Here is a 23,878-nt window from a genome sequence, read left to right as displayed (position 1 = left end):
TTGGTTACACAAATACTTAAATAATACTTATTACCTAATTTCCTAACCTAACAAAAATGAACAACAAATTATCTAAAATTTGAGAAAATTTTTTTTTAGAAAATTAGAATTTAAAATTTAAAAATTAAAAATTAAGGCAGCACGGGATTATGGAGGGTTCTAATGCGGGATCGGAAAGAGGATAAGGGAAGGTTGAAATCAAACATAGAATATACACAGTTAAATCGACGAATTGCACGAAGAAGGGGGTCATTACGGCCCACTGCAGTTCGGCGGGAAGGGATCACTAGGGGAGGGCGGTTTCGAAGAACACGGTTAGGGGCGTAGAAAGGAATAGAAGAAAGAAGGGAAGGAGAATCAATATTACCAAGGAGTAATGCGGCAATAAAGGTGGATTGGGCATGGGAACGGCGGTTTTCCAATAGTTCCAGGCCAAGCTGCCGACACCTGCCCTCGTAAGGAGGTATGGGGGAGGACAATCTACCCAGGATTTTTTTTTTTAGGTATTGAAGAAGTAGTAGCTGTAGGAGCATTTCTCTCGATCGGAATAGTATGGTGCATAGATCTCATATGCCGCTTCAGATTCGAACTAGATTTGTTGGAAAATGAAATCGCCTTGGAACAATAGCGACATTTGGCCGTATTTCCTTGGTCTTCAAAATGTTGCCATATGTTACTAGTCTTGGAAGACATACTTTCACCCTAGAAAATAAATAATTTAAATAGTGTTACATTTTTTAATAATTGATATTGTTCTGTTATTACCTTTTCCTAACACTTGCAAACAGATGAATGTTGAAGGCAGGTTCCGGTAGGATAATAATTTACCTAATCAATCCAAATACGAAAATACATTAGGTAAATATAATAAAATAATTTTTCAAAGATCCAGTGCTCTGATCATTTTGCCGTCCGCACGAATCTCACGTTTTTTTCTCGTGGCGTCGATAAAACAGAGTGTAAATGTTACTCGTGTAGCCAATCGTTATCAAGATACTGTACTTTTTTTTTTTAATTTTCCCTTTCAGAACTGAAATCAGTATTGGAATTATACACAATAAAACTATAGAATGAAGAGTACCCCGATGGACAGTTATGCAAACTACTCCATGACAACTGCATTGCTTTGTTCATTATTCTATGTATATAGTCACTGCAGCTACACCACAAAAGAATTTGGAAGTTTTCTCAATGTATTAAGTGAAAGCGTTAAACTTAGCATGTATTGAATACAATTTGGCAGAACGTACGAGCGAGCAAAGCACGAGCACCAGCAAGCGATGGAAAACTGATCCTTCGATCCCACCAAATTATCACTTGCTTCAGTTAGCTATGAAACCCTCCTTGATAATATAATTTTAATTCGTTGACATACAGAAAACATAGCGGGCTGATGATCGGTGGTATTATGCTTCAAATATATGTTTAGCTTTAGTGTCCAGGATATTTTTAATAGTCTACCAACACTCTTTCACACTTTTACTCATTATTTGTTCAAATTCGCCACATGTAAAATAAGATAGATTATGTTAAACTTACCTTTATATGTTAATAATTCCTAATATTCACTGTCAAAAGTATTAGACTTCACTTTTAAGTAATCACTTTTAAAGTAACTGGACTCGACAACACGCAACGAGAATGACAAGCAGAAAAATATTGAGGCTTCATTGACTGTCTGCTCCTGATTTTTCGTCCGTTGAATTTTCCATAGTATGCGTGGGATACACTCCAACTAGTACAGTGAGCATTCATGTTATGCAGTTCATACGATATTAATTATTTTTACTTTTACTGCACACTATTTTTTTAATACAAAAATAAGCTTAAAAGCATATTGCATAAAAAGAATTATTTTGGTTGTAATTTTTATGCTGTAGTATGACTAGCAATAAAATTTATCTAACCATGAGAGGAAATTATAATGTTATCTTGATAACATTAATGCATGTTTTGAGCTTCAATTTGATTGTTTTTCATTTAAATGTTTTATTACAATGCCATTACTTTTGTAAATTACAGTTATTTTTGAAAATCACGTTAATAATCATCTCCGTAGCTCGAGTACTGCGTAACTCGAGATCAAAATGTATCTGTTCATTCATAAAATAACGATCTTTTTAGACAATAGCGATAACCAGACAGGAAATGGAATGCAGGACAGTGTGCGAATTGTACACGGATCATTATCATAGTGTGAGGCGATTTGTCTCCCTCCCATCAATGTGTTTCAAGCAGCAGATACAGGGATTGCGATTAAGTTTAAAATAGCTACAACGTTTTACTGTGGTAAAATGAAATAAATAAATTCCTGCAGTGAAACAACGTTGAAGCTATTACTAGGAAAATTTGATTTAAACCACTGTAAATTCATTATGTGCATCTCAAAACATCACTCGTTTAAAAAAAACCAGTTGTTTGGCAGCAGAATAGAAATGTAGCTACTCTAAACTCAGATTCAATTATCAAACCCTGTAAAGCGCACGAGCCCCATGTACAAGACAAAGACAGAAGAGGTCAAACTTCGCAGTCTCTCTTGGCGCACAACAGTACGCTCAAGAGCGAGCTAGCTAAACTTTCTCGTCAGGCATATTGGCGCTTGCGAGCAAGGCTGTTTTTTCTGTATGGGGTTTTAGCACACACCCACCGGTCACCAGCACTCAGAGATCCGCTGAGATTGAAGCTGCCCAACAGTCAAAAGCCGAAGATTTTATATTGACCTTTCACTTTTTCTCTCTGTCTCTCGCTCTAAATTGAGCGATTTTCCCCTGATGAGTGTCCCCGAGCCTCCTCGTGTGGTTGTTGTTGTTGGAAGTTGAAGCCGAAACCCCCTCGTGCGCTGCCAAAATCAGCGAAGAACGAAATCGAGTGTAGGGGATACTACACACAGCCACGCACTTGGCGATACACGCTGTGTGGTGCGGTGCGGCGGACGTTCAGAATTCAGTGGTGCCAATACACACATGCATACACTTGGCGACACACGCTCTGCTGTGCGGTGAGATTTGTGTTCTGTGTCCAGTGGTGCAAATACACACACACACGCACTTGGCTACACACGCAGTACGGCGCGGTTGGCTTGGCAGAAGCGCATACACACATTCACGCAGTAGGCTTTACTTTCAGTCCAGTGAGGTTGGTGCTTGTGTGGTGTTTCAGCTCTTGGTGGTCAGCGGATAAACCCCGTAAAAATGGAGATCATTCTAATTTAAGGTAAGTAAAAGTGATTAAAATTATCAACCAACATCCCCCCTTCTAATTCATATCATTTTTCTTCCATTTCATGTGTGTTTCACGGCGAACGGAGACAACAAAACCTGTGGCAGTGTCGTGGTGTTGGAGATGGTGGCCCGTACAGTGCAGCGAGAAGAACTAGGCGCGACAGCGATGTGGAGCAGAAAGTGCTGTGCTGATTTTAATTTTTCTTTGTGCGAGTGTAAAAAGTGTTTTTTTTATTATGTGCGTTAATTTAGAATTAAGTGCAGTGATTATTGTGCATGTGTTGTGTGTGTTTTTTTTGTATTCTATGTTGGTTCGATATCCAATAAATCGAATCATGTTGATATAATGGTCCGCACTGTATCATTTTGGAAAGAAATCCTGGCAAAAAAGGGGGAGGGGGCTATTTTAACGAAGGGTCGTACCGAACCCCGTTCGGGTTTTGCTTCGGCTTCGGGTTTGCTTCGGCTTCGGGACCCGACGGATCGGTTGAATAATTTCGCCAACTCAGCTTCAAAGCCAGCTTCAATCTCAGCGGATCTCTGAGTGCTGGTGACCGGTGGGCGGTTTGGTTGGTTGGGACAGCACACTCGTTCGTCATTTTTTTCGTTCTTTCGCTTGAGCCACTCGATTTCGTTCTTCGCTGATTTTGGCAGCGCACGAGGGGGTTTCGGCTTCAACTTCCAACAACAACAACCACACGAGGAGGCTCGGGGACACTCATCAGGGGAAAATCGCTCAATTTAGAGCGAGAGACAGAGAGAAAAAGTGAAAGGTCAATATAAAATCTTCGGCTTTTGACTGTTGGGAACCACACGAGGAGGCTCGGGGACACTCATCAGGGGAAAATCGCTCAAATTAGAGCGAGAGACAGATAGAAAAAGTGAAAGGTCAATATAAAATCTTCGGCTTTTGACTGTTGGGTCGCGAGCTACCGTGATCTCCTTGCTACGTATTTCCCTTTCAACAATCTCAGAGAGAGTTTGTATGGAAACCGCCACAGCTTCTTCTCTGCTTCAACTTTGCTTGTTGGTATAAGCAGAACTCAGAGAAGAAGCTTTAAATGAACCGGCGCTCAGTGACGTCACGGATCGGATCGAATCCTGTCCGGAGAATGATTGTTCCAAATCGCTCAAGCCATCACCACACCCGCTGTCAAAATTAAATTAAAACGAAACTCTTTTGTTTACTTTTTATTCAAAGATAGCCGCGTCGCTTTTCGTGCGCTTATAAAACCCAGTTTTTGTGTAGATTTCTGTGTACAAGCTTGATTTCCTTGCTACCTATCCGTGTTACCTGTAAGTATGGAGATAAATATTAAAAATAAGACATTTTAAAGACATGCAAAACTCATATACTTACTTTTACAGCTGTGATTGTGGGTGGTTGTTGTGTGCAATTCGATCGGGAGTTGCTAATTTTGTTCACCTGTAAAACCTGTAAGTTGGATGAAATCAAATTGTATGTTTTTCAACTATTACTTTACATTGAAACTAAATGAAAAACTAAAAATAACATAATTGCAGGTTACCATGAGCGGTTCGAATGTGGGAGCTACTAGCTGTGGATGCGGGCAAGAATGCAATTGCACAAGCATTGCTAACGAAAATGCCAAACAATTACATACTTTAAAAAATTTGATACTAGATGCAAATATGAAATTAGACGAGCTTATGGAAATGCAACTAAATCAACAAATCCAGCCTCGGCCAATTATTGAAAATGTGGTGCCGGAAGAAGTAATTGAAGAAGCTTTCGCGTTAATTTCATCCAAAGTAGATTTGGACAAGCTCGAGCAGGATTTGGTGGTGACAGAGCATTTCCGATCGATTAAATCAGGTCTCATGAAAAGGATCAAGTCGGTAGGGATTAAAGCAAGGCTGCATGACGCTCTGTATCTAGTTTTTAATAGAATTTTTGTATCTGAGTGCTCTTGGAGCGGAATCGGTCGCAGCGGACCTAAAATTGAATTTAGGAAATATGTACATGTTTTAAAGCTATTTAAGGAAATTTCAGGGAGCAGAGATTATTCGGAAGTAGAGAAATTTTTCAGTACAAAGTTACGAAATGCAGGAACAGCAGCAAAAAGGACCGGAGTGGTCAAAAGTGTTAGCCGAGGGCAATACTCGAAAAAAAAGAAATGTAATATTCAAAAGAATTATATATTAAATAGTACTTAATGTAGTTATGGGCAAAAAGTATGTTGAAATTAATTTTGATGGTGTAGATAAAGAATTTGTGAAATGTTAACTATTTTAAGTAATACTTAAGTTGTGCACTGGCTGTGCATTCTTTAATTCACAGTTGCGAACAGTTAAGTTTGGTGTTGCAAGTGAATAGCGAATAATGTTATGAATGTGAAGACAAGTAGAATAATAAATGAATTATGAAACGTTCGATGGTTGTGTTATTATTTTTTCTTAATAATATTTAGTTATTTGAAATATTTTAAACATACTTTGAGTTGATTATAGCGATTAATAAGTGTTATATACGATTTTATATGGACATGTTAGTTAAGAGACATTTTACAAACATTTTTAATGAAATTGCTAGTAATGCGACAAAAGCGACTGGTCAATTTATATTATCATGTTTTGTGAAAAGATATTACCTAATAGATAATTACTCCTTCGAGGTTTTGCCTTCTGTAAGAGAGTCTATTAAAGCATATCCAGCTTCATAGTTTTAATTGATTAATGTCATCTACTTGGATAGTCTGGCCACGGATTGCTAGACCTCTTACTTCTACAGGAATCCAGCCATACATGACATATACTGCAACCTGAAAATACATAAAACATATTTGCATTAGAGTGTGTTTCGAATCGTGGTCTCCAAAGTGTACTTGCCTGACGATGTAATTGTTTATGTGGTATACGTTCGAGAACATCATGAAATAGAAAGCACTAGCAAAAAAAACCCTCCCATTGTGGTGCACTGGACCATCATGTTCGTTAGGCCCAACAATTCGGTTATTTTAGTGCTTGTTTTCGTGGCAGTTGCGTGATGGCGTGTTTCTATAGTTGTGTACGATATTCACAAAGTGAGCCGCATTCACAGCACGAAGCACCGTTCGATTTGACGCAAATAGCCTACTGGGAGAAAAGTGACGAACCGGGTTAAATATCAGTCAATTAAATCACAAGATTTACTCACCTGGTAGATATCCTTAATCAACGGTAAAAGCATCCGGGTGCACACCGGGCATGAGAGAAGGAACTATAAATTTTCCCCGCCAGAATAAAGTCAGTCTTCGCGGTAAAGTTGATGTCTGGTTACCTAAAAAAGTAAAATAAAAAATAAACTAAATTAAACACGAACATTTGCCGTGCGATTTCTTAAATGTTAAGAATTAAGTCATGTTTAAAACTTATGAATGTCACATCAATTTGTTCCACGCAAGTCCTTTGACTTTAATTATAAACATTAACTTACAGTACTCGTTATCGATCCATCTTTCCTCTACTGTCGTTATCTTCTTCTTTGGCTCAACAACCGATGTCGGTCAAGGCCTGCTTGTACCCACTTGTGGGCTTTGGCTTTCAGTGACTAATTGATTCCCCCCCATAGCAGGATAGTCAGTCCTACGTATGGCGGCGCGGTCTATTTGGGGATTGAACCCATGGCGGGCATGTTGTTAAGTCGTACGAGTTGACGACTGTACTACGAGACCGGCCTCGACTGTCGTTATACTTCATGTTAAAAAAGTTTCCTGGAACATAAAAATGAACCCCACGAGCATATTTAAACTGTTTAATAATAATTCCCTTTCTTATAAATAAAATGTCTCTTGCACCTTGTTTAATGTTAATGTATCCCTGTGTTAATTTATTTTATCCCGCCAGGCATTGAAACATCCCAATTACTTTCCTTTACAATCCCCTTTCCGATTTGCCATGTGCCACCATCCGCCCGAGTAGTTGCAAACTAGTCCGTGTATCGTAGCTTGGCTGGCACATGTTAACACTCTGCACGACAAGGACGTGTCGGAATAGGAGTTGAATGGGAGAGCCTCTATTATCCCTCAAAGGGGCTTCGGATCCCATCCCTTTGCAGAGCATGTTAGTGTATTAGTTTGTTAGTCGAAATGGGTAGAATCCAAATAGACAAAAAAAAAATTAAACAATTAAAGAATTAAAACAACCATCACTCATATCCTACCATAAAAATCCTGCTTCCATGATCACGAGGACACAGTAACTCTTAATTAGAGATCTCAACACCTCACTAGTACAAGACTTGCGGAAACGCGGGCATTACAGTGCATGGGGCCCCGCATCGCAAACATAAAGCTATGTACCAACAATCGTCATTGGCTCCCCATAAAAAATCTGCTATTCTAATACTATCTAATATACTACTTAACCTAACCATGTTAATATACTAATCTAGCCTAACCATGTTATTAAAAAAAAACCTTAACAAATGACCATTGTGAGCTTTATAATGCACAAAGCGGTAAAAGTGGTCGGCCCACGTTAAATCGGGCAACAAAGATCCAGTATAGTGATTGAAACACATCGTATGCGATCATATAAATTAAAAAAGGAATAGAACTTAAAATATAGGCAATAATAAATTAATAAAAATGTTAATCAGAAAACAGGACAGTTAGTGACGGGTTACATGAAATATGTTAATTGATACAGTTAGTTTATTGAAAAGTATGAAGAAGGGGAGTTAAGGAGATTAGACTGGAAGATAGTTGCGGATCAGGATGTTTAAAGGAAGTAGAGGGTAGGCGAAGTGCAACAAATTTGCACTTGATCGCATAATGTGGTATTTCCACCGACCTGGACGGACCATTTTCATCTATCTTATAGATGTGTAGGTCGGTAGACGATAACTGATCACCGTCTACCGACGCACTAAACTGTTCCGTCCAGGTTTCATACTGGATTCCAATTACGGTGTACAACAGCGAAGAAATCCTCTTCGCTTCTAAAAATTTTATAATGCCATTTTCGGTGGTTAAAAACCATTGATCCTTAAAATTTGGCAGTAGGACAAAATCGGCGGTTACGTGTATACCGGCACCATTGACCTTCAACCGGGGGTATGTTTGAGTAACACGATTGGTAGCCACTTGCACTGATGCAATTTCTTGCATACGGCCGGCTACCTGTGTTACTACATGCGTGCCCGATCTCACATATCGGCGTACAATTTGAAGAAAATTCTCATACCGATATGCGGAATATTCAGGAACCGCTCCAAACATGTTAACGTCTCCTGACACGTGCAGGAGATTGTGGACGTTGCTGGTCATATGGGCTCGACCATAATACTGCGGAAAGTTCTTTACAAAGTTGTATAAGAACTTTTCCGCAAGAGGCCAAAGATGCTTGTGTGCCGTTGAATTAAAAATCGTCACACTGCAAAAGTAGCACAAGAAGTGATTGAATGCATCAAAAGACATAAAATCCTTCAAGACCGCAATACTAATATGAAGAAGGAAGGACCGAAATTCGGTGGCCTTCCAAAAATGGCGAAAGCGGAAGGATCGCATAGGGCGATTCACTTCCGAAGGAAGCCGTGTCTTTATCAAAAAAGTATTCACGGCTTCCTTTTGTCGGGGTGACCACTTGTCAAAATTTTCAAAAATTCCCTCGTATAACCCTAGAACAAGCTTTAGGGTCACCCCGCGATCAAACTGATGGAGACCTTCGTAGGGAACACCGTCGATCATATTAAAATTTTTGAGCTTTTCTAATGGTGATCGCCATGGTTTGTGGTGGTCTTTGTCTACTCGTTGTTTAAAGCCGTCGTCCGTACGCAGTTCGGCGTCCACGGATTCAAAAATCATTTTGTGCTCCGAGTTGAGGTGTACCCCTACACAGGTACACTTTAAGCACCCATGCGCTGCATTAAAGTAAACTGTACCTGGAAAGAAACAAAACATAAAATAAAAAAATATTCTTAATTTTCATAACAATAGTGCTTTGCATACCTTTAGCAAATGCCCGCGCTGGAGAATCGGCGACAAATGCGCTTGGTAATAAGCGTACCACTTTGTCACCGAACCGCAAGCCTGTTTCTTGGAGTCTATTAAAGTCCTCCACTAGTGGGCCCAAGAACTCTTCCACCAGCCCCGGTTTAGTTTGTCCGCAAAAAAGCCCGACAAGCATTACCGGAGCCTCAGGCAAACTTTCCACCCATATTAGAATTGGCCACAATTGCTTAGTGGAACTCTTAAATAGGGGAAGCCCGTCGATCGACATTTGTATTTTTAAAGTGTCGTGTTCGGGAATGGTATTTCTGTAAGAAAGGAAAAAAATAAATTAGGAACACTATGCAACCCAATAAATAAAAATTTATAAGCACTTACCTAAAATAGTTGCGTAGGACCGTCTCTATCCCCTGGTACCAAAATTCACCGCCCGAGATCGTTTGTACTTCCAAACCGACCTCGGTGGGGGTTTTGAGGAATGTCCGCGCATCTTTTGGAACGTCTAAATGATACAAATTCCGCAAGACCGCCAAAAGTAAATTGAGCGTCGTTCGCGGCACGTTTTTAACAATAGCCCATGTTCTCAGGCCTTCAATGGGTGATAATTTACCCATGAAGGCCCAGGCTTCCTCCCAACACGCTGTGATATCTTCATCATCACTGCCGCGATCGGTATCCCCGTGATCACTATCTGAATCTGAAAATATAGCTGGAAAAGGGTTGGTACTATCTAACTCACCGTCACCTTCAAGTAAATCGTTGTTAGTTGGATAGATGTTAGGCAAGTTGAAACCATCACCAGAAGTACTGCTACTATATACATTGTTTTCACCTGAAAAGGCAAGACAAAAACACAACGTAATTAGTTTTGTGTGATGTTTACAGTCCTGGAAATATTTAAGAACAACTATTATAATTACCCCTTTTTCAGTAGTAAAAGAAAACATCACCAACATACTTAACAAAAATTGACTCTATTGAACCTATAGCTGATTTACCCATCTTTTACCTTTAACGAACTTGATGATTAACACGAAGAACAAATAAAGCTATTATGGTATTGCGGGCAATACAGCCTTTTTCAACCGTTCCTACTGAATAAAAAAAGCATACCCTAAGGTATTTTAGATGAACTATGCTCAGCATGTTCTTCTATAAATAATTCTCACCAATACAAAAAATTGTTTACTATCCATCTGATCCCAAATACAGCCCCCAAACAGTGAGTGGCCAAACAGCGGGTATATCAACTAACATAGCAAATAAATGGGCTAACGTAGCCCAAATTCATTTCGCTAGATACGAGGCAGTCTGCTCGTGCCGATCGCTTACTCGACAATGCATATGCTATACTTGTTTGGCACGTGGCGAAGCCGCCAAGTGCATCACTTCGTAACTCCAACGCTGCTGGTATCAAGAACGCGCACCTAAGGCAAGTTGGAGAAAACCGACAATCGATCCGAGCCAGACGCTGTCCGGCAGGCCCGGCATGATACGAAAAGGGCTCTACACATGGCAAGGATGGCGAGACTTCGGCAACGGCATCGCCAGAACCGTCAGGAAAAGCGGAAGAGATTGACGGAGCAGACACTGACAGCGGGGAGTCTGGGCATCCTTAGTTGGATATCCCTTCCCATATCGTGTACGGCGGTTTGTCCGTAGAAGAGGAAATGGCAGCTACACATGCGAAAGCGGCCTCCCGCTAGTCAATTTTTTAAGGAGTCAAAAGGATACGCTCCAACGGGCTCGAACAATTTTTCTCTCTAGACCCATCGAGGGGCTTAGAAAAAAGCACAGGAAGAGAATCAGGAAAAAATAAAAATTTGAAGTAACAAACAACCTTTTTGTAAAACAAAGATACACCTGCCTTGACCGCACCGTTCACTACACCGTACATCTCACACTTTGCTGGTGCTAGCCAAAAATTGTTAGATTTCCCAGCTCTATCAGATGCAATGGACTTAGCAGTAACAGTCTACAATTGTACATCTACAATTTGTAAAATTCAATCTTTTCGGTGCCCCAAGAACGGACGGGATTTGGCTTATTACTACTGAAGCGACCCTTTTTGTTTCTTGTCGCTTCCAATGACATAATACCACCGACGACACGTGCTTCGCGTGCTGTCCAAAGGCGAACCAAGAACCCGCAGCCAACTATATACGGTCAACATAGTTACCTCATAGGGTTCAACGCACACCTAAAAACACCAATGACCGAACTGACAGAACGGCACCGACAGTGGAACGATCGATCACATGATGCCTTTTTCCGCCAAATGATCCGCCCGAGCTTCGAACCCCCACCAACCCAATTTTCTGACGACGATGTACACCTCATGGCACAACCCGAACTAGAACCCGCCACACCACCTCGTCCGTGTCACACATAATTAGCTCATAATATAAGGGCGATCGAGAGTTCGATCGTGGCTATACTTCGCTTAAATTTCAGAGCTCACTTTCCTTCGAAGTTCCTGTGCTCGAAAGAATTCCCGCCCGCTACACAACGCTGAAGTGCTGCGGGATACATTTAGTGCTCGTAATTACCGAGGCATGCTGCGGTTGCGCTAAGGGTTTCGCGCTGCTATTGTATGGCCCACTTCTCATGCGGTCGAAACGTTCAACCACCGCCAATCTGGTTGAGTATGTCTGCCTCTGCCACAGGACCAGATCGACGCGGTGTATCAAAGCTGCTTTTAACATCGTTACGTAAGTCTTGCTGCTTAACAAGCTTTACGTGCTCGGACTATCCGGGCAGCTGTTGGCTTGGTTCCATTCCAATCTTGCCATATATGATCGCGTTTAAAGGAGATGCTTCTCTATACGCGGACGAAGAAAAGCTATTCCTTCCAATCCGCGACCAAACAGATCAACTCCGGCCACAGGTCGCACTAAGCGCTTGCCGTTCCTAATGCTTTTGGAATGGTCTTGAGAAGTGCGTCGAGAAGTGTGTTTTTGTTTCGTTTGCGAGAAAGCGATGCCTCTTAGTGTATGATTACGCGTCACGTAATGCTCCTTCATGAAAAGTTTATCTTCTACCACATTGCCAGCTTCTATCATATCAGCATATCTTCTATCATCAGCCAGAGAACATTGACGCTAAACCAATTGATCGGCTTACTAAAACAAATAGCACGCGTAATCGCGGACTGATTTCTTCCGCTCACACAATTTCATTTCATGTTTCCACAAAAATATTCCTCCCATGCTCCAAATATGAATATTTCATAACACAAGCCCACTGATGACATGCTTGCGCTAGAAGCTTGTACACTAACAAACTGCTCTTCCTAACGCCGATTCAAACGGCAGTATGTGGCCTCCAAGTTGTATCGTAGCATTAAGCACAACCTAAAATACATAACAAATACTATATTCGTTTAATTAACTTACCATTTGAGGTAGATGGCATTGGAATAATTTCGGTCGATGTATAAGATTTGGGTTGTGTCCATTCTGCCTCCGTTTGGCGCTCGTACTTCTCCAGATAACGCTTGCGTTTTCGCGAAATATTTGTATCCTGGCTCAAAGACATGATGAAAGTTGAAAGTTATATAAATTGCTCAAATTTAAAGACAGAACGTTAGATATAATGCTGAAAATGCGAAAAAAGCACTGCACACAAAATCACTACACAACGCTGCACAATTTGACAATTGTTTACACAATTTTTTGTTCACCATCACACATTCACTTGACATGTCAAAAAATTGCAAGCCCCAAAGCGGGGATCAAAAAGGAGGGTCGGAGGGGAGAGAAGGTGATGAGATCGAATTGGTACGAAATGACCGTTGCAAAACCGCACGTTCGGAACGCTAAGTCCCAGAAGAGGGAGATCGAACTACGAATGTGACAGAGAGCGCATGAGAAAATGAGAGAATTTGAGTGCCATTGTCAGGACCCGTCCGGCAAAATGAGTGTATTTTTTGAGTGATTTGAGTACCGTCCCCCGTTAGCAGTTACTCTTGGAGGAATGAGTTACACCCTCGCGCGAGCCCTCCCCCTCCCCACCCGTAACGCACGGTGGTCTCTGCAGTTCTCAATGTGTTGTGTTCTTTCCAATCATGCTACCAACACATCCAAAGATATTTGTTTCTTTCGTTTCTCGTTTTCTTTCATGCATTGCCACGATCGCAAATACGCACTTATTCTAACAAGAAACACAAACACGGTCATTTTTTATTTCATTAAAAACTTTATTGAAACATAAATTACACTTTCACAACACATTTAGAATCCTTCATACTCACGTATGGCGTCATACTGTAAAGTACCGGGTCGAGCCAGACTGCGGGAAACTTGTCGACAATCTGCGTTGCCTCTGTTCAGCAAATTCTTACCTGTCGATGCACGCACTGCATGTGCGTCTGTACACACTGTTCACTTCACACTTTATCAAAACACACCGGCGCACGAGACTTATAACGAAATGTGCATCAACGCACAAACACTGCGCGCGGGACTTGGAACGAAACGCGCACAATCATCTCCGACAAAGCGTCGCGCTGTACTGGTGGTTTTGTACGCGTAGGAGGGGGGACATACGGAGCGATGGTTCGATGCTGTAGTATAAGCGAGACAACACGATGTGACGAGCAGCTCCAAGTTGAGCTCGCTGAAAGAAGACACACACACATTCACAGACGGCTCGTCAAAGCACGGTATTTGTATTGGTGTTAGTGAAGCGCGCGTGTAAAACAGAATGCGAACTCTCATCGCAGCGCGTTTCTCCGTGCTTCCTCAAGCTCCCTCATACCCCTCGGCCTGAATCACTCAAAATTTGGGGTCTCATTGTTTGCGTGGGAGGGTTTGGATGAGCAGTGCGCTCGCGAGCTAGGCAGTTTTTTCTGCATGGATTTTGGATAGGCTTGGCGCTCACGAGCTAGGCTGTTTTTTCTGCACGGATTTTGGATAGGCTGGGCGCTCACGAGCTACCCTGTTCTTCTCGCTACGTATTTTGGATGGGCAGGGCGCTCGCGAGCTAGGCAGTTTTTTTCTGCATGGATTTTGGATAGGCAGTGCCCGTCCGGCAAAATGAGTGTATTTTTTGAGTGATTTGAGTGACGCTGTCGAAATACAGTGTCTCTTCGACGAATGAGTTACACCCTCGCGCGAGCCCTCCCCCTCCCCACCAGTAACGCACGGTGCGCTCTGCAGTTCTCAATGTGTTCTTTCGAGCCATGCTACCAACACATGTAAAGATAGTTGTTTCTTTCGTTTTTCGTTTTCTTTCATGCACTTATTCTAAAACTAAACACAAACACTGTCATTTTTTATTACATTCAACACTTTATTGAAACATAAAGTACACACTAAAGTACACATTTAGAATCCAATGACGTCATACCGGGTCGAGCCAGGCTGCGGGAAACTTGTCGACAATCTGCGTTGACTCTGTTCAGCAAATTCTTACCTGTGGATCCACGCACTGCATGTGCGTCTGTGCACACTGTTTATTCACTGCACACTTCACCAAAACACACCGGCGCACGAGACTTATAACGAAATGCGTATCAATGCACAAACACTGCGCGCGGGACTTTGAACAAAGCACGCACAACCATCTCCGGCAAAGCGTCGCGCTGTACTGGTGGTTTTGCACGCGTAGGAGGGGGGGACATACGGAGCGATGGTTCGATGCTGTAGTGTAAGCGAGACAACACGATGTGACGAGCAGCTCCAAGTTGAGCTCGCTGAAAGAAGACACACACACATTCACAGACGGCTCGTCAAAGCACGGTATTTGTATTGGTGTTAGTGAAGCGCGCGTGTAAAACAGAATGCGAACTCTCATCGCAGCGCGCTTCTCCTTGCTTCCTCAAGCTTCCTCATACCCCTCGGCCTGAATCACTCAAAATTTGGGGTCTCATTGTTTGCGTGGTGCGCTCGCGAGCTACCCTGTTCTTCTCGCTACGTATTTTGGATGGGCAGGGCGCTCGCGAGCTACCCTGTTTTTTTCTGCACGGATTTTGGATAGGCTGGGCGCTCACGAGCTACCCTGTTCTTCTCGCTACGTATTTTGGATGGGCAGGGCGCTCGCGAGCTAGGCAGTTTTTTTCTGCACGGATTTTGGATAGGCAGTGCGCTCGCGAGCTAGGCAGTTTTTTCCTCATGGATTTTGGATAGGCAGTGCGCTCGCGAGCTAGGCAGTTTTTTTCTGCATGGATTTTGGATAGGCAGTGCGCTCGCGAGCTAGGCAGTTTTTTCTGCATGGATTTTAAGTGTACAGGCCGCTCGCAAGCTACCCTGATCTTCTCGCTGCGTATTTTGGACAAGCAGTGCGCTTGCAAGCCAGGCTGTTTTTTCTGTGTGTTTTGCACATACGATGCGCTCGCGCTCTTTGATGTTTTATACGTGTGTTTTGAATAGGCAGTGTGGGTCGACGACAGTAGCTTGTGATGTTTTTTTTTAAATAAAAACGTTAATTTGAGTTTTAGTTTTAACCACAAAAAAATATTTGATTTTTTACATGCAGCTATTTACATTCCGTATAAGCTCATCAGTATTATAGATTTTGATTTTTTTTTCTCGGGGCAACTAGTTTCAAACGAGCTTTTTTATATTTTTTTATGCGAGCGGGCGAGTCATATTTTTCTGGAATGAAGAGCGGGGAGCGCCTTATGATTCCCGCTCTTCTTGCCCATGTCTAATTGGAACAAGCCGTCCACGCAAACAATGAGACCCCAAATTTTGAGTGATTCAGGCCGAGGGGTATGAGGAAGCTTGAGGAAGCACGGAGAAACGCGCTGCGATGAGAGTTCGCATTCTGTTTTACACGCGCGCTTCACTAACACCAATACAAATACCGTGCTTTGACGAGCCGTCTGTGAATGTGTGTGTGTCTTCTTTCAGCGAGCTCACCAACTTGGATCTGCTCGTCACATCGTGTTGTCTCGCTTACACTACAGCATCGAACCATCGCTCCGTATGTCCCCCCCTCCTACTCGTACAAAACCACCAGTACAGCGCGACGCTTTGCCGGAGATGGTTGTGCGTGTTTTGTTCTAAGTCCCGCGCGCAGTGTTTGTGCGTTGATGCGCATTTCGTTATAAGTCTCGTGCGCCGGTGTGTTTTGATAAAGTGTGAAGTGAACAGTGTGTACAGACGCACATGCAGTGCGTGGATCGACAGGTAAGAATTTGCTGAACAGAGTCAACGCAGATTGTCGACAAGTTTCCCGCAGCCTGGCTCGACCCGGTACTTTGCAGTATGACGCCATTCGTGAGTATGAAGGATTCTAAATGTGTTGTGAAAGTGTAATTTATGTTTCAATAAAGTGTTTATGTAACCAAAAATGACCGTTTTTGTGTTTGTTGTTAGAATAAGTGCGTATTTGCGACCGTGTCTATGCATGAAAGAAAACGAGAAACGAAAGAAACAACTATCTTTAGATGTGTTCGTAGCATGACTGGAAAGAACACAAACACATTGAGAACTGCAGAGCGCACCATGTGTTGCGGGTGGGGAGGGGGAGGGCTCGCGCGAGGGTGTAACTCATTCCTCCAAGAGTAACTGCTAACGGGGGACGGTACTCAAATCACTCAAAAAATACACTCATTTTGCCGGACGGGGTGTGTGATTGTGTGCGTGCGTCGACGGCTATTTCAGCTGGAGAACTCGTTTTTTATTTGCACCCAATGTTTGCCGGTCAGTCTGTCTCATTCTTACTACCACATTTGACTTCATACAAAGTGGCAAAGTTTGACGTTTCGAATGTTGATGTTTTTAATCTCCTTGATTCTGCGTGATAATGTGTACAAAAACTTGTTATAGTGAAGTGTATTAATGTGTTTAGTGTTCCTTCGACGTGCACAGTTAATTTAAATATGAAAAGTGTTGGAAAACAAAGTGTTGTAGTGATATTTATGCCTGTTTGTACCTCGGCCAAAGAGGTACACATCATGTTAACAAAGTCAACAAAAAGATAAATAACAACAACATGCATCGAGGTATATGCTCTTTTTACAAATGTAAAAGAATTATGCCATATGCAAATATTATGTTAGATTTGTGACAAAAGTGTTTTTACTATTATTTACCCGTGTTATTCCATTTCCCTCCCCCGCCTATCCACTTGTGTACCGGTAAAATTATAAAAATCGTGGTATATCGTTGTGCATATAATGTGTTTTATGTTTATATGGTTTAATATGCGGCTAGTTAATTTCGCTGCCGTGGTTAGCATACCGGACATGCAGATTATGGGGTTGCGGACGCCAAACGAAATCCCGGGTGCAATAACCGGGATCGCACGTGTACATCTTGGCTTGTACGTCGTGGCTTTGTGATGAGCGGGTCGATCCGAACTTACCGGGTCAGAGTCATCCGTAGGTGACCAGTAGTCGTTCGGGTCGACCCGAAAGGTACAAGTAGGTAAAGTAGGCCCAAGCACCGGGTCGGAAATGCTTATACTTTTACGTACCCACTGATTATTCGGGTTGACCCAAACTCGCTGCACCCACAGGTCGAATTTGATTCCTAAAGTGATCTAGCAACCCTTACTGCAACCATGGTTCGGGATCGATTCCGTGAGACTCCGGATCGTATCGTAAAATTAATCGTATGACCCACCCCAAGTATAGCTGAACCCACGAGAGCAGTAAAGGACAGTTAACACTTTTGTTAGAAACCCGGTTATGAATGCCCGCCTGGCTGGAGGAATTCAAGCGAGACCACCATACAATGCATGCATAAATTATATTATGACATAACATAAACGATCAAATTTTATTATGAGCGTGATTATTACAATCTATATTAAAATTAATTAATTAATTAATTAATTAAGCCTGTCTCGTGGTACAGTCTTCAACTCGTACGACTTAACAACATGCTCGTCATGGGTTCAAGCCCCAAATAGACCGTGCCGCCATACGTAGGACTGACTATTCTGCTATTGGGGGTTATCCAAAAGTCACTGAAAGCCAACACGACAAGTGGTACAGCCAGGCCTTGATCGACACCGGTTGTTGAGTCAAAAGAAAAAAAATTAAAATAGTTCGATCTGGTTCAGTCATATGGTAAACTTTAAATAAATAATTTGAAATTTAACAAACCCTGTTTTCCATACAAACGCATGCTTTTAAATTGAACTGTCAACCAAGTATAAAGTGTTCAATTAAAAAGCATGCCAACGAATAAGCGTTGAACTACAGTCAGAATTCAATAGTTTGTATCAGAATACCGGTTTTATTTAATTTCACAAAAATCTGATGGCCTGTCGAGAAAAATTTCAATTTTTGTATTGAAAAACGTGCCAACTAAAAAGCACATACTCAATAGTTGGCATGGAATCGAAGTTCAACCAATGAGTTCAGATTGTTCTGTTAATTTGTTCTTTTGATCAAATAGCCATTGCCCAAGAGAAATGTAATAATAATTTTCTTTACCTGTGTATCTGGCCTGCATAATTGTGTTGCTAAAAATCAAAATATTACTCTAGTTTATACAAGGATTTACTGGGTAAATATCTAAACATTACACCTGTTAGTGTTTATCCTGTTACATAAGTAGCTTAAAATAAAGGTACTAAATAGTCCGTTATATAAGAAAATAGAAAATCCTACCTCTTTTCTGTCTTATAAAAACCCGCGCAATTTATGTTTGTGTCAATACGATTCGGGCAGTCGTTTCATTCGGTGTTGTTATGCGTGCTCTGTACAGTTATACATTTTGTGCAATACTGTTATATTACAAGTGCAGAATAATACAAGTGTATATTTTAAATATTCAACGTGCCGTGAATTTCACTCAATCACGACAATGACGGCCAAAGACAAGCGCAAGTCAGGATCCACGTATAGATCCATAGAAGCCAATAATAAAAAACTTGATGCAGAATTGTTTGGAGAGAGTAGTGAAGCTGGGCCAAGTAATATTCAGACAGCTACGTCAAATGTAGAGTTCAGTGAACACCCGCATTGTGGTAAGTGCAAAATTAAAAAAAAAAAAAATTTGTGACCAATGCAAATTAAACACAATTATAATACTTATTTTTTATCTACTCATTGCAGAGAACCATCCTTGCCCATTTGATGAATACATCTTGCAAGAAGAATACGTCAGTGATTGGGTTACTATCGATGCATTCGACGATACGGAAATATATGAGGAGGTCAACGAAGATTACGATGAAGCCGAGGAAACTATGCGCAGCACACAAGAGTCTTAACACGAGGAGGAACCATTTGATGAGCTTATTCAAAATTGGGCATTAAAAACATACCAAACACATCAAGCTCTAAATGGACTAGGGTAAATGTACCTATAGTGGTGGTAGTACCAATAGTGGTGATATTGCTCTAAAATGCGGTTCATAGGGCAAATTAAAAGTATTTAAGTTATTTAAGTTAGTGTAAAATGTTCTTTAACCTTTTACAAAGGGTTTAAAAGTTAAATGGGGCCATTCCGTTACTTAGTGACCGAAAAATCCATTATTTTGTGAAATGTGTCAACATTTTTCCAAAATCCAAGAGGATTTCATAACGAAACTCATATTTCTGTTAACGTTCTAAATGATCACATACCCACGCAATTACTAGTTTTTCAACACGACTGTTATGGAATGTTATTGTTTTACTAAAATTATTTGCATTTTGACCATATTTATGCATTTTTAAGTGTTTTTTACCATAGTGCCATTATAGGTACACAAAACAGGCATGTTCCTATAGTGGTTATAGTTATAAAATCAATAAATACAGGTCATTTTAGATTTTTTCGAGGAAATTTTTGACATGTCGTACTGTTTTCACTAAAATAAGCAACAGAAATGAGTTTATTTAGGTAATTTACCAAAAACAGGCCAAAATTCGCTTATCTGGCTGAATGAAAAATTGACTTCAAATCAAGCACACTCTTCCGGGTGTAGGTTGATGACAGGTGTGATGCAGTACTTTAGTTTCATCGATCAAATTTATACATTTTTTTACCATCAATTTACGGAAGAAATCAATATAATGGCAGTAATCCCTGCTATTCATACGAAAACAGCTTCGAAACTAAGTTTCATTGATATTATACACCGTTTTTGATGCATCTTTGTTTACCACCACTATAGGAACACAATAAGACGACTATACACAGCAAATTTTCTCATCCTGCTTCAGTAAAGTTTTTTTACTGAAACGGTTCAGTAATAGAATATTTTACTGATTTTCAGCATGAATGTCATGTTTTTACTGACTCTCAGCAAAATAATTTTCTGAATTCGTTTCAGTAGTACGCATTTTACTGAAAATCAGTAAAATAAGTGTCAAATAAGCCGTTTCACTGGATATCAGTAAAACAAATTACTGAAAATGCAGCAATTCATTCTGTCAAATCGACCTGTCAGTCAGAACATCAAAACAAAACAATACGGTACCTACTGGCTCGTGATGTGCAAAAAGTTGATTTTGTAGGCGCTTACAGGCACCCTGGTGAAATTTCAGGTGATATTTCGGCTTACGGGATTAATTTAAAACAATTGGCAGCCGTGTTGGTGTGTAAAATGTTTGCTACAATCCACTGTGCTTGCTGAAATTGCGTGGTGTCTGTGAGCGCTTACTGAACCATCTACACTTGCGGCGGCAAAATACAGTATAAAAACTGTATAAAACAACACAAAACATGTATGAATATGTACTGAGGGACTGGCAATATCTGCGCATCAATAAAAACTCAATTTAAAATAAATATTTCGTCATTTTTTAATCGCTACCAAAATCAGCAAAATCAGTAATATAAGAATGGCTTTACTGGGATTTCAGTAAACGAGCTGTCATTTTGGTGAGCACCGGACATTACTGAATGATTCAGTAAACATTCTTTTTACTGAAAGGATTACTGAAACTTCAGTTAAAAAAACTTCAGTAAAATTTTACTGAAGCTCAGTAAAAAAAGTTTTCTGTGTAGGAACCATACCACCGTTATTGGTACAACGAAGCAGCCACAAAAATGTGTGTTTTTTCGTAAATTTGATATGTTTTACGGTAAAAATGGTTGCGATTGCGAAGATAAAACATATTCCAATTGCTATGTGTTAAAATATTCAGAAATTGTCCTTCCTGACACTTTAAATCCATTAAAACACATCGGTACCTCTACAAATTGCACCACTATTGGTACATTTGCCCTATTAGAAATTTTACGTAAAAAAACGGACTACCAGCTGCCGAAAGATGCGCGCACGTTGCTTAAGACAAGGCAATGTGGAAAAGAAACGTACCCTATAACAGGGGGAGAATTTTGGTTCCCTGGGGTACGATCGGTTCTCAAGGATCACTTTCGGTAAGAAAGCAATAGTCTTAAATACGATGATTACTTTTTACTAATATTATATGTTTTTTGTCTGTATTTTGTATCTTTACAGCGATGTGCCACCAAGAGTCAGCAAATTTTCGTTGAACCTTTTCGATTGATGGACTTCCACTGCACAAGAGCACTGGAAAACAGTTTTGGCCCATATTAATGAGCATTCAAGAAATGCTGGAAGTTCCAGTATTGATGGTTGGCAACTTTTTTGGTGAATCGAAACCAAAGAGTGTTGAGGAATATCTGCGCCGCTTGTCGACGAGCTAAATGGGTTGATGGATAATGGCATTGTAATAGCCAATAAGCCAATCGAAATACACGTAAGAGCTTTCATCGCGGACTCACCAGCAAGAGCATTCATAAAAGGTAAATTATAAAAATCCTCTTAAATTTAATGATACATTTGCTTTCTCTTCTATTGGCATAACGTTCTGCGCGGAAAAAAACGTCCCTATATAGGCTTTTGCGACTTATTTACTTATGAGGTGTATTAATACATATTTTTAAATTTTCTCACAGGTTCAGTTTACTTCAACCACACACATGGTTGCCAAAAATGTACGGTACAAGGAAGATATCATAGCGCACACCGAGTTACATGTTTCCCGGGAATGGATCATCCAGCAAGAACGCATGAAGATTTCGTCCAATCATATTACGGAGCACATCATCGGGAAAAAACGCCTCTCATGGATCTTAAGAACTTTGACATCATAAAGCAGATTATTATAGCAGATCGTTTGCACCTCTTTGACTACGGCGTAACAAGAACAATGCTGAAAGGATGGAAATCAGGCAAATTAGGAGGGGGTGCCAAGTGGTCTGAAGAAACAATAAGCAAGATTGATGCTTTGCTGAAGGAGGTGGAACTTCCTTTAGAGTTTCATCGCAAACTCCGTTCTGTTGAAGACATTGGATTTTGGAAAGCTAGTGAGTTCCAAATGTTTCTGCATTACGCGAGCTTTATAGTTTTGAAGGATGTATTAACAGATGTACAGTATGACCATTTTATGAAGTATTACTGTGCGGTAACATTGTTATCATCCGAAGTGTATAAGAATGATTGGCTTGAGGCGAAACGCTTGCTAAGAGACTTCGTTTTAGAATATGGTGTTATCTACGGCGAACATTGCATCACCAGCAACATACATAGTTTGTTGCATGTGTATGATTTTTTTTTTTATTCAGGAGTAACGGTCCAAAAAGGCCGTATTGCTTAAGAGTAGAGCATGTGTATGATGATGTATACACATTCGGCCCGCTTTACACCATTTTATCTTATCCCTTTGAAAGTAAGCTCCAGCATGTCAAGAACTGTCTTCGAAACGGTCATAAGGTTTTGGTGCAGGCTGCAAATAGGATATCGGAGCAAAACCCACATACTGCGTCATCAAGTACAGCAAATCTCTCTTTTCCATTTTTGAAAACCAAAACTAATGGAGTAGCATTGCACATTAATCGACAATTAATTCGTTCTCCTGGTATTCAGTCCAATTGGTTTTTGACTCATGATAACTACATAGTTTAATATTGTAGCGCAGAACAAAAAGATTCAACGATAATAATTAATGGGAGAGCATTCAATTATATAACGGAAACTCACTCGTACTATATTTCACCTTTTATGAAGGATATATATGAAGAAAATATAAGTAACCTTCGTACCGATGAAATGGTATTTTTACCCAGGGATATAAAGTGTAAATTAGTAGCTATTAAAACTACTGATAACTGCTTAGTGTTAGTTCCCTTTCTCAGGACGTTAACCGAATAAAACATAAAAAATCGATCTTATAGAAACGTTATTAACGTTTAATTATGTAAATAATTAAAGAAATACATGTAATTTTCTGTATAACATATAAATATTGTTTTACTTTTTGTATTTATTTCATATATATGTTAAGGTATAACATGTAACCAATCATTGTATTATTGTTATATTATTGCAGATCACAGTCCGTTGCTTTAATTTATTTGTTTGTATACGGTCTACTTATACAAAATAAATTAAAAATCCAATGAAATGTATTCACTTCCTTATACATCACAGATAGTTTTTCAAATACTTCCTGACAGTTTCTTCTAACAAAATGTTTGTATTTATGTTAGAAACTTACAGCCACAAAATTACTTTTAAAGCGTAACAACCGCGTCATAATCTCTTAATTTTACAGATGTTAGTATCATGTTATGAAGCATTTAAGTAGTATTTTGATTGCACATTTAAAGTTAATATAAATTTGTATATGTTAAGGCAAGAATTCATAATATTTATCATAATAGTTCATATAAGCTATGTCATAAAAAACATTACTTATAATAATATGTACATGTTATGATGATACTAGTGCAGTGCATAATTTTTCGACTAGAATTCAAATAAACTTTGGTATCAATATGAACATCT

The 23,878-nt window shown here is 40.2% G+C and overlaps 2 protein-coding genes and 2 long non-coding RNA genes across 7 annotated transcripts; 2 read left to right on the top strand and 2 right to left on the bottom strand.

Annotated features, from left to right (window-relative positions):
• The first annotated feature begins 4,398 nt into the window (after positions 1-4,398).
• On the top strand, positions 4,399-4,886 carry LOC133391594 (uncharacterized). 2 transcript variants are annotated; one of them, XR_009765076.1, is made up of 3 exons: positions 4,399-4,517; positions 4,590-4,658; positions 4,746-4,886. It is a non-coding gene; the product is annotated as an uncharacterized LOC133391594 (long non-coding RNA). The 2 variants fall into 2 exon arrangements; XR_009765077.1 differs by having other exon boundaries at positions 4,590-4,680; positions 4,746-4,838.
• LOC133391593 (uncharacterized) lies at positions 4,400-6,679 on the bottom strand. Its single transcript, XR_009765075.1, has 4 exons — positions 6,379-6,679; positions 5,834-6,317; positions 4,582-4,656; positions 4,400-4,515 (listed from the first exon to the last, which is right to left on the bottom strand). It is a non-coding gene; the product is annotated as an uncharacterized LOC133391593 (long non-coding RNA).
• Positions 6,680-7,437: 758 nt separating this feature from the next.
• LOC133391592 (uncharacterized) lies at positions 7,438-9,125 on the bottom strand. Its single transcript, XM_061646765.1, has one exon. The coding sequence runs from the start codon at positions 9,122-9,124 to the stop codon at positions 7,877-7,879; it is 1,248 nt and encodes a 415-aa protein (XP_061502749.1). The 5' UTR covers position 9,125; the 3' UTR covers positions 7,438-7,876.
• Positions 9,126-21,295: 12,170 nt separating this feature from the next.
• On the top strand, positions 21,296-23,300 carry LOC133391505 (uncharacterized). Of its 3 annotated transcripts, XM_061646172.1 has the most exons (3): positions 21,296-21,444; positions 21,527-21,834; positions 21,988-23,300. In XM_061646172.1, the coding sequence occupies exons 2-3, from the start codon at positions 21,744-21,746 to the stop codon at positions 22,686-22,688; spliced, it is 792 nt and encodes a 263-aa protein (XP_061502156.1). In that variant the 5' UTR covers positions 21,296-21,444; positions 21,527-21,743; the 3' UTR covers positions 22,689-23,300. The 3 variants fall into 3 exon arrangements, with proteins under 3 accessions (XP_061502156.1, XP_061502157.1, XP_061502158.1); XM_061646173.1 differs by having other exon boundaries at positions 21,296-21,834; XM_061646174.1 differs by lacking the exons at positions 21,296-21,444; positions 21,527-21,834 and having other exon boundaries at positions 21,894-23,300.
• Positions 23,301-23,878: the final 578 nt, after the last annotated feature.

The sequence above is a fragment of the Anopheles gambiae genome, chromosome 2 (genome assembly GCF_943734735.2).
Source record: "Anopheles gambiae chromosome 2, idAnoGambNW_F1_1, whole genome shotgun sequence".
In the NCBI taxonomy this organism is placed as follows: domain Eukaryota; kingdom Metazoa; phylum Arthropoda; class Insecta; order Diptera; family Culicidae; genus Anopheles; species Anopheles gambiae.
Note: the sequence above shows the minus strand (reverse complement) of the source record. Positions and strands in the feature narration are given on the sequence as shown.

Excerpts from the sequence above, each read along its gene's own strand:
- LOC133391592 (XM_061646765.1), bottom strand. The coding sequence starts at position 9,124 with ATGTTTTGTTTCTTTCCAGGTACAGTTTACTTTAATGCAGCGCATGGG.
- LOC133391505 (XM_061646172.1), top strand. The coding sequence starts at position 21,744 with ATGGATAATGGCATTGTAATAGCCAATAAGCCAATCGAAATACACGTA. Across the intron at positions 21,835-21,987 it reads AGCAAGAGCATTCATAAAAG|GTTCAGTTTACTTCAACCAC; the intron begins GTAAATTATAAA and ends ATTTTCTCACAG.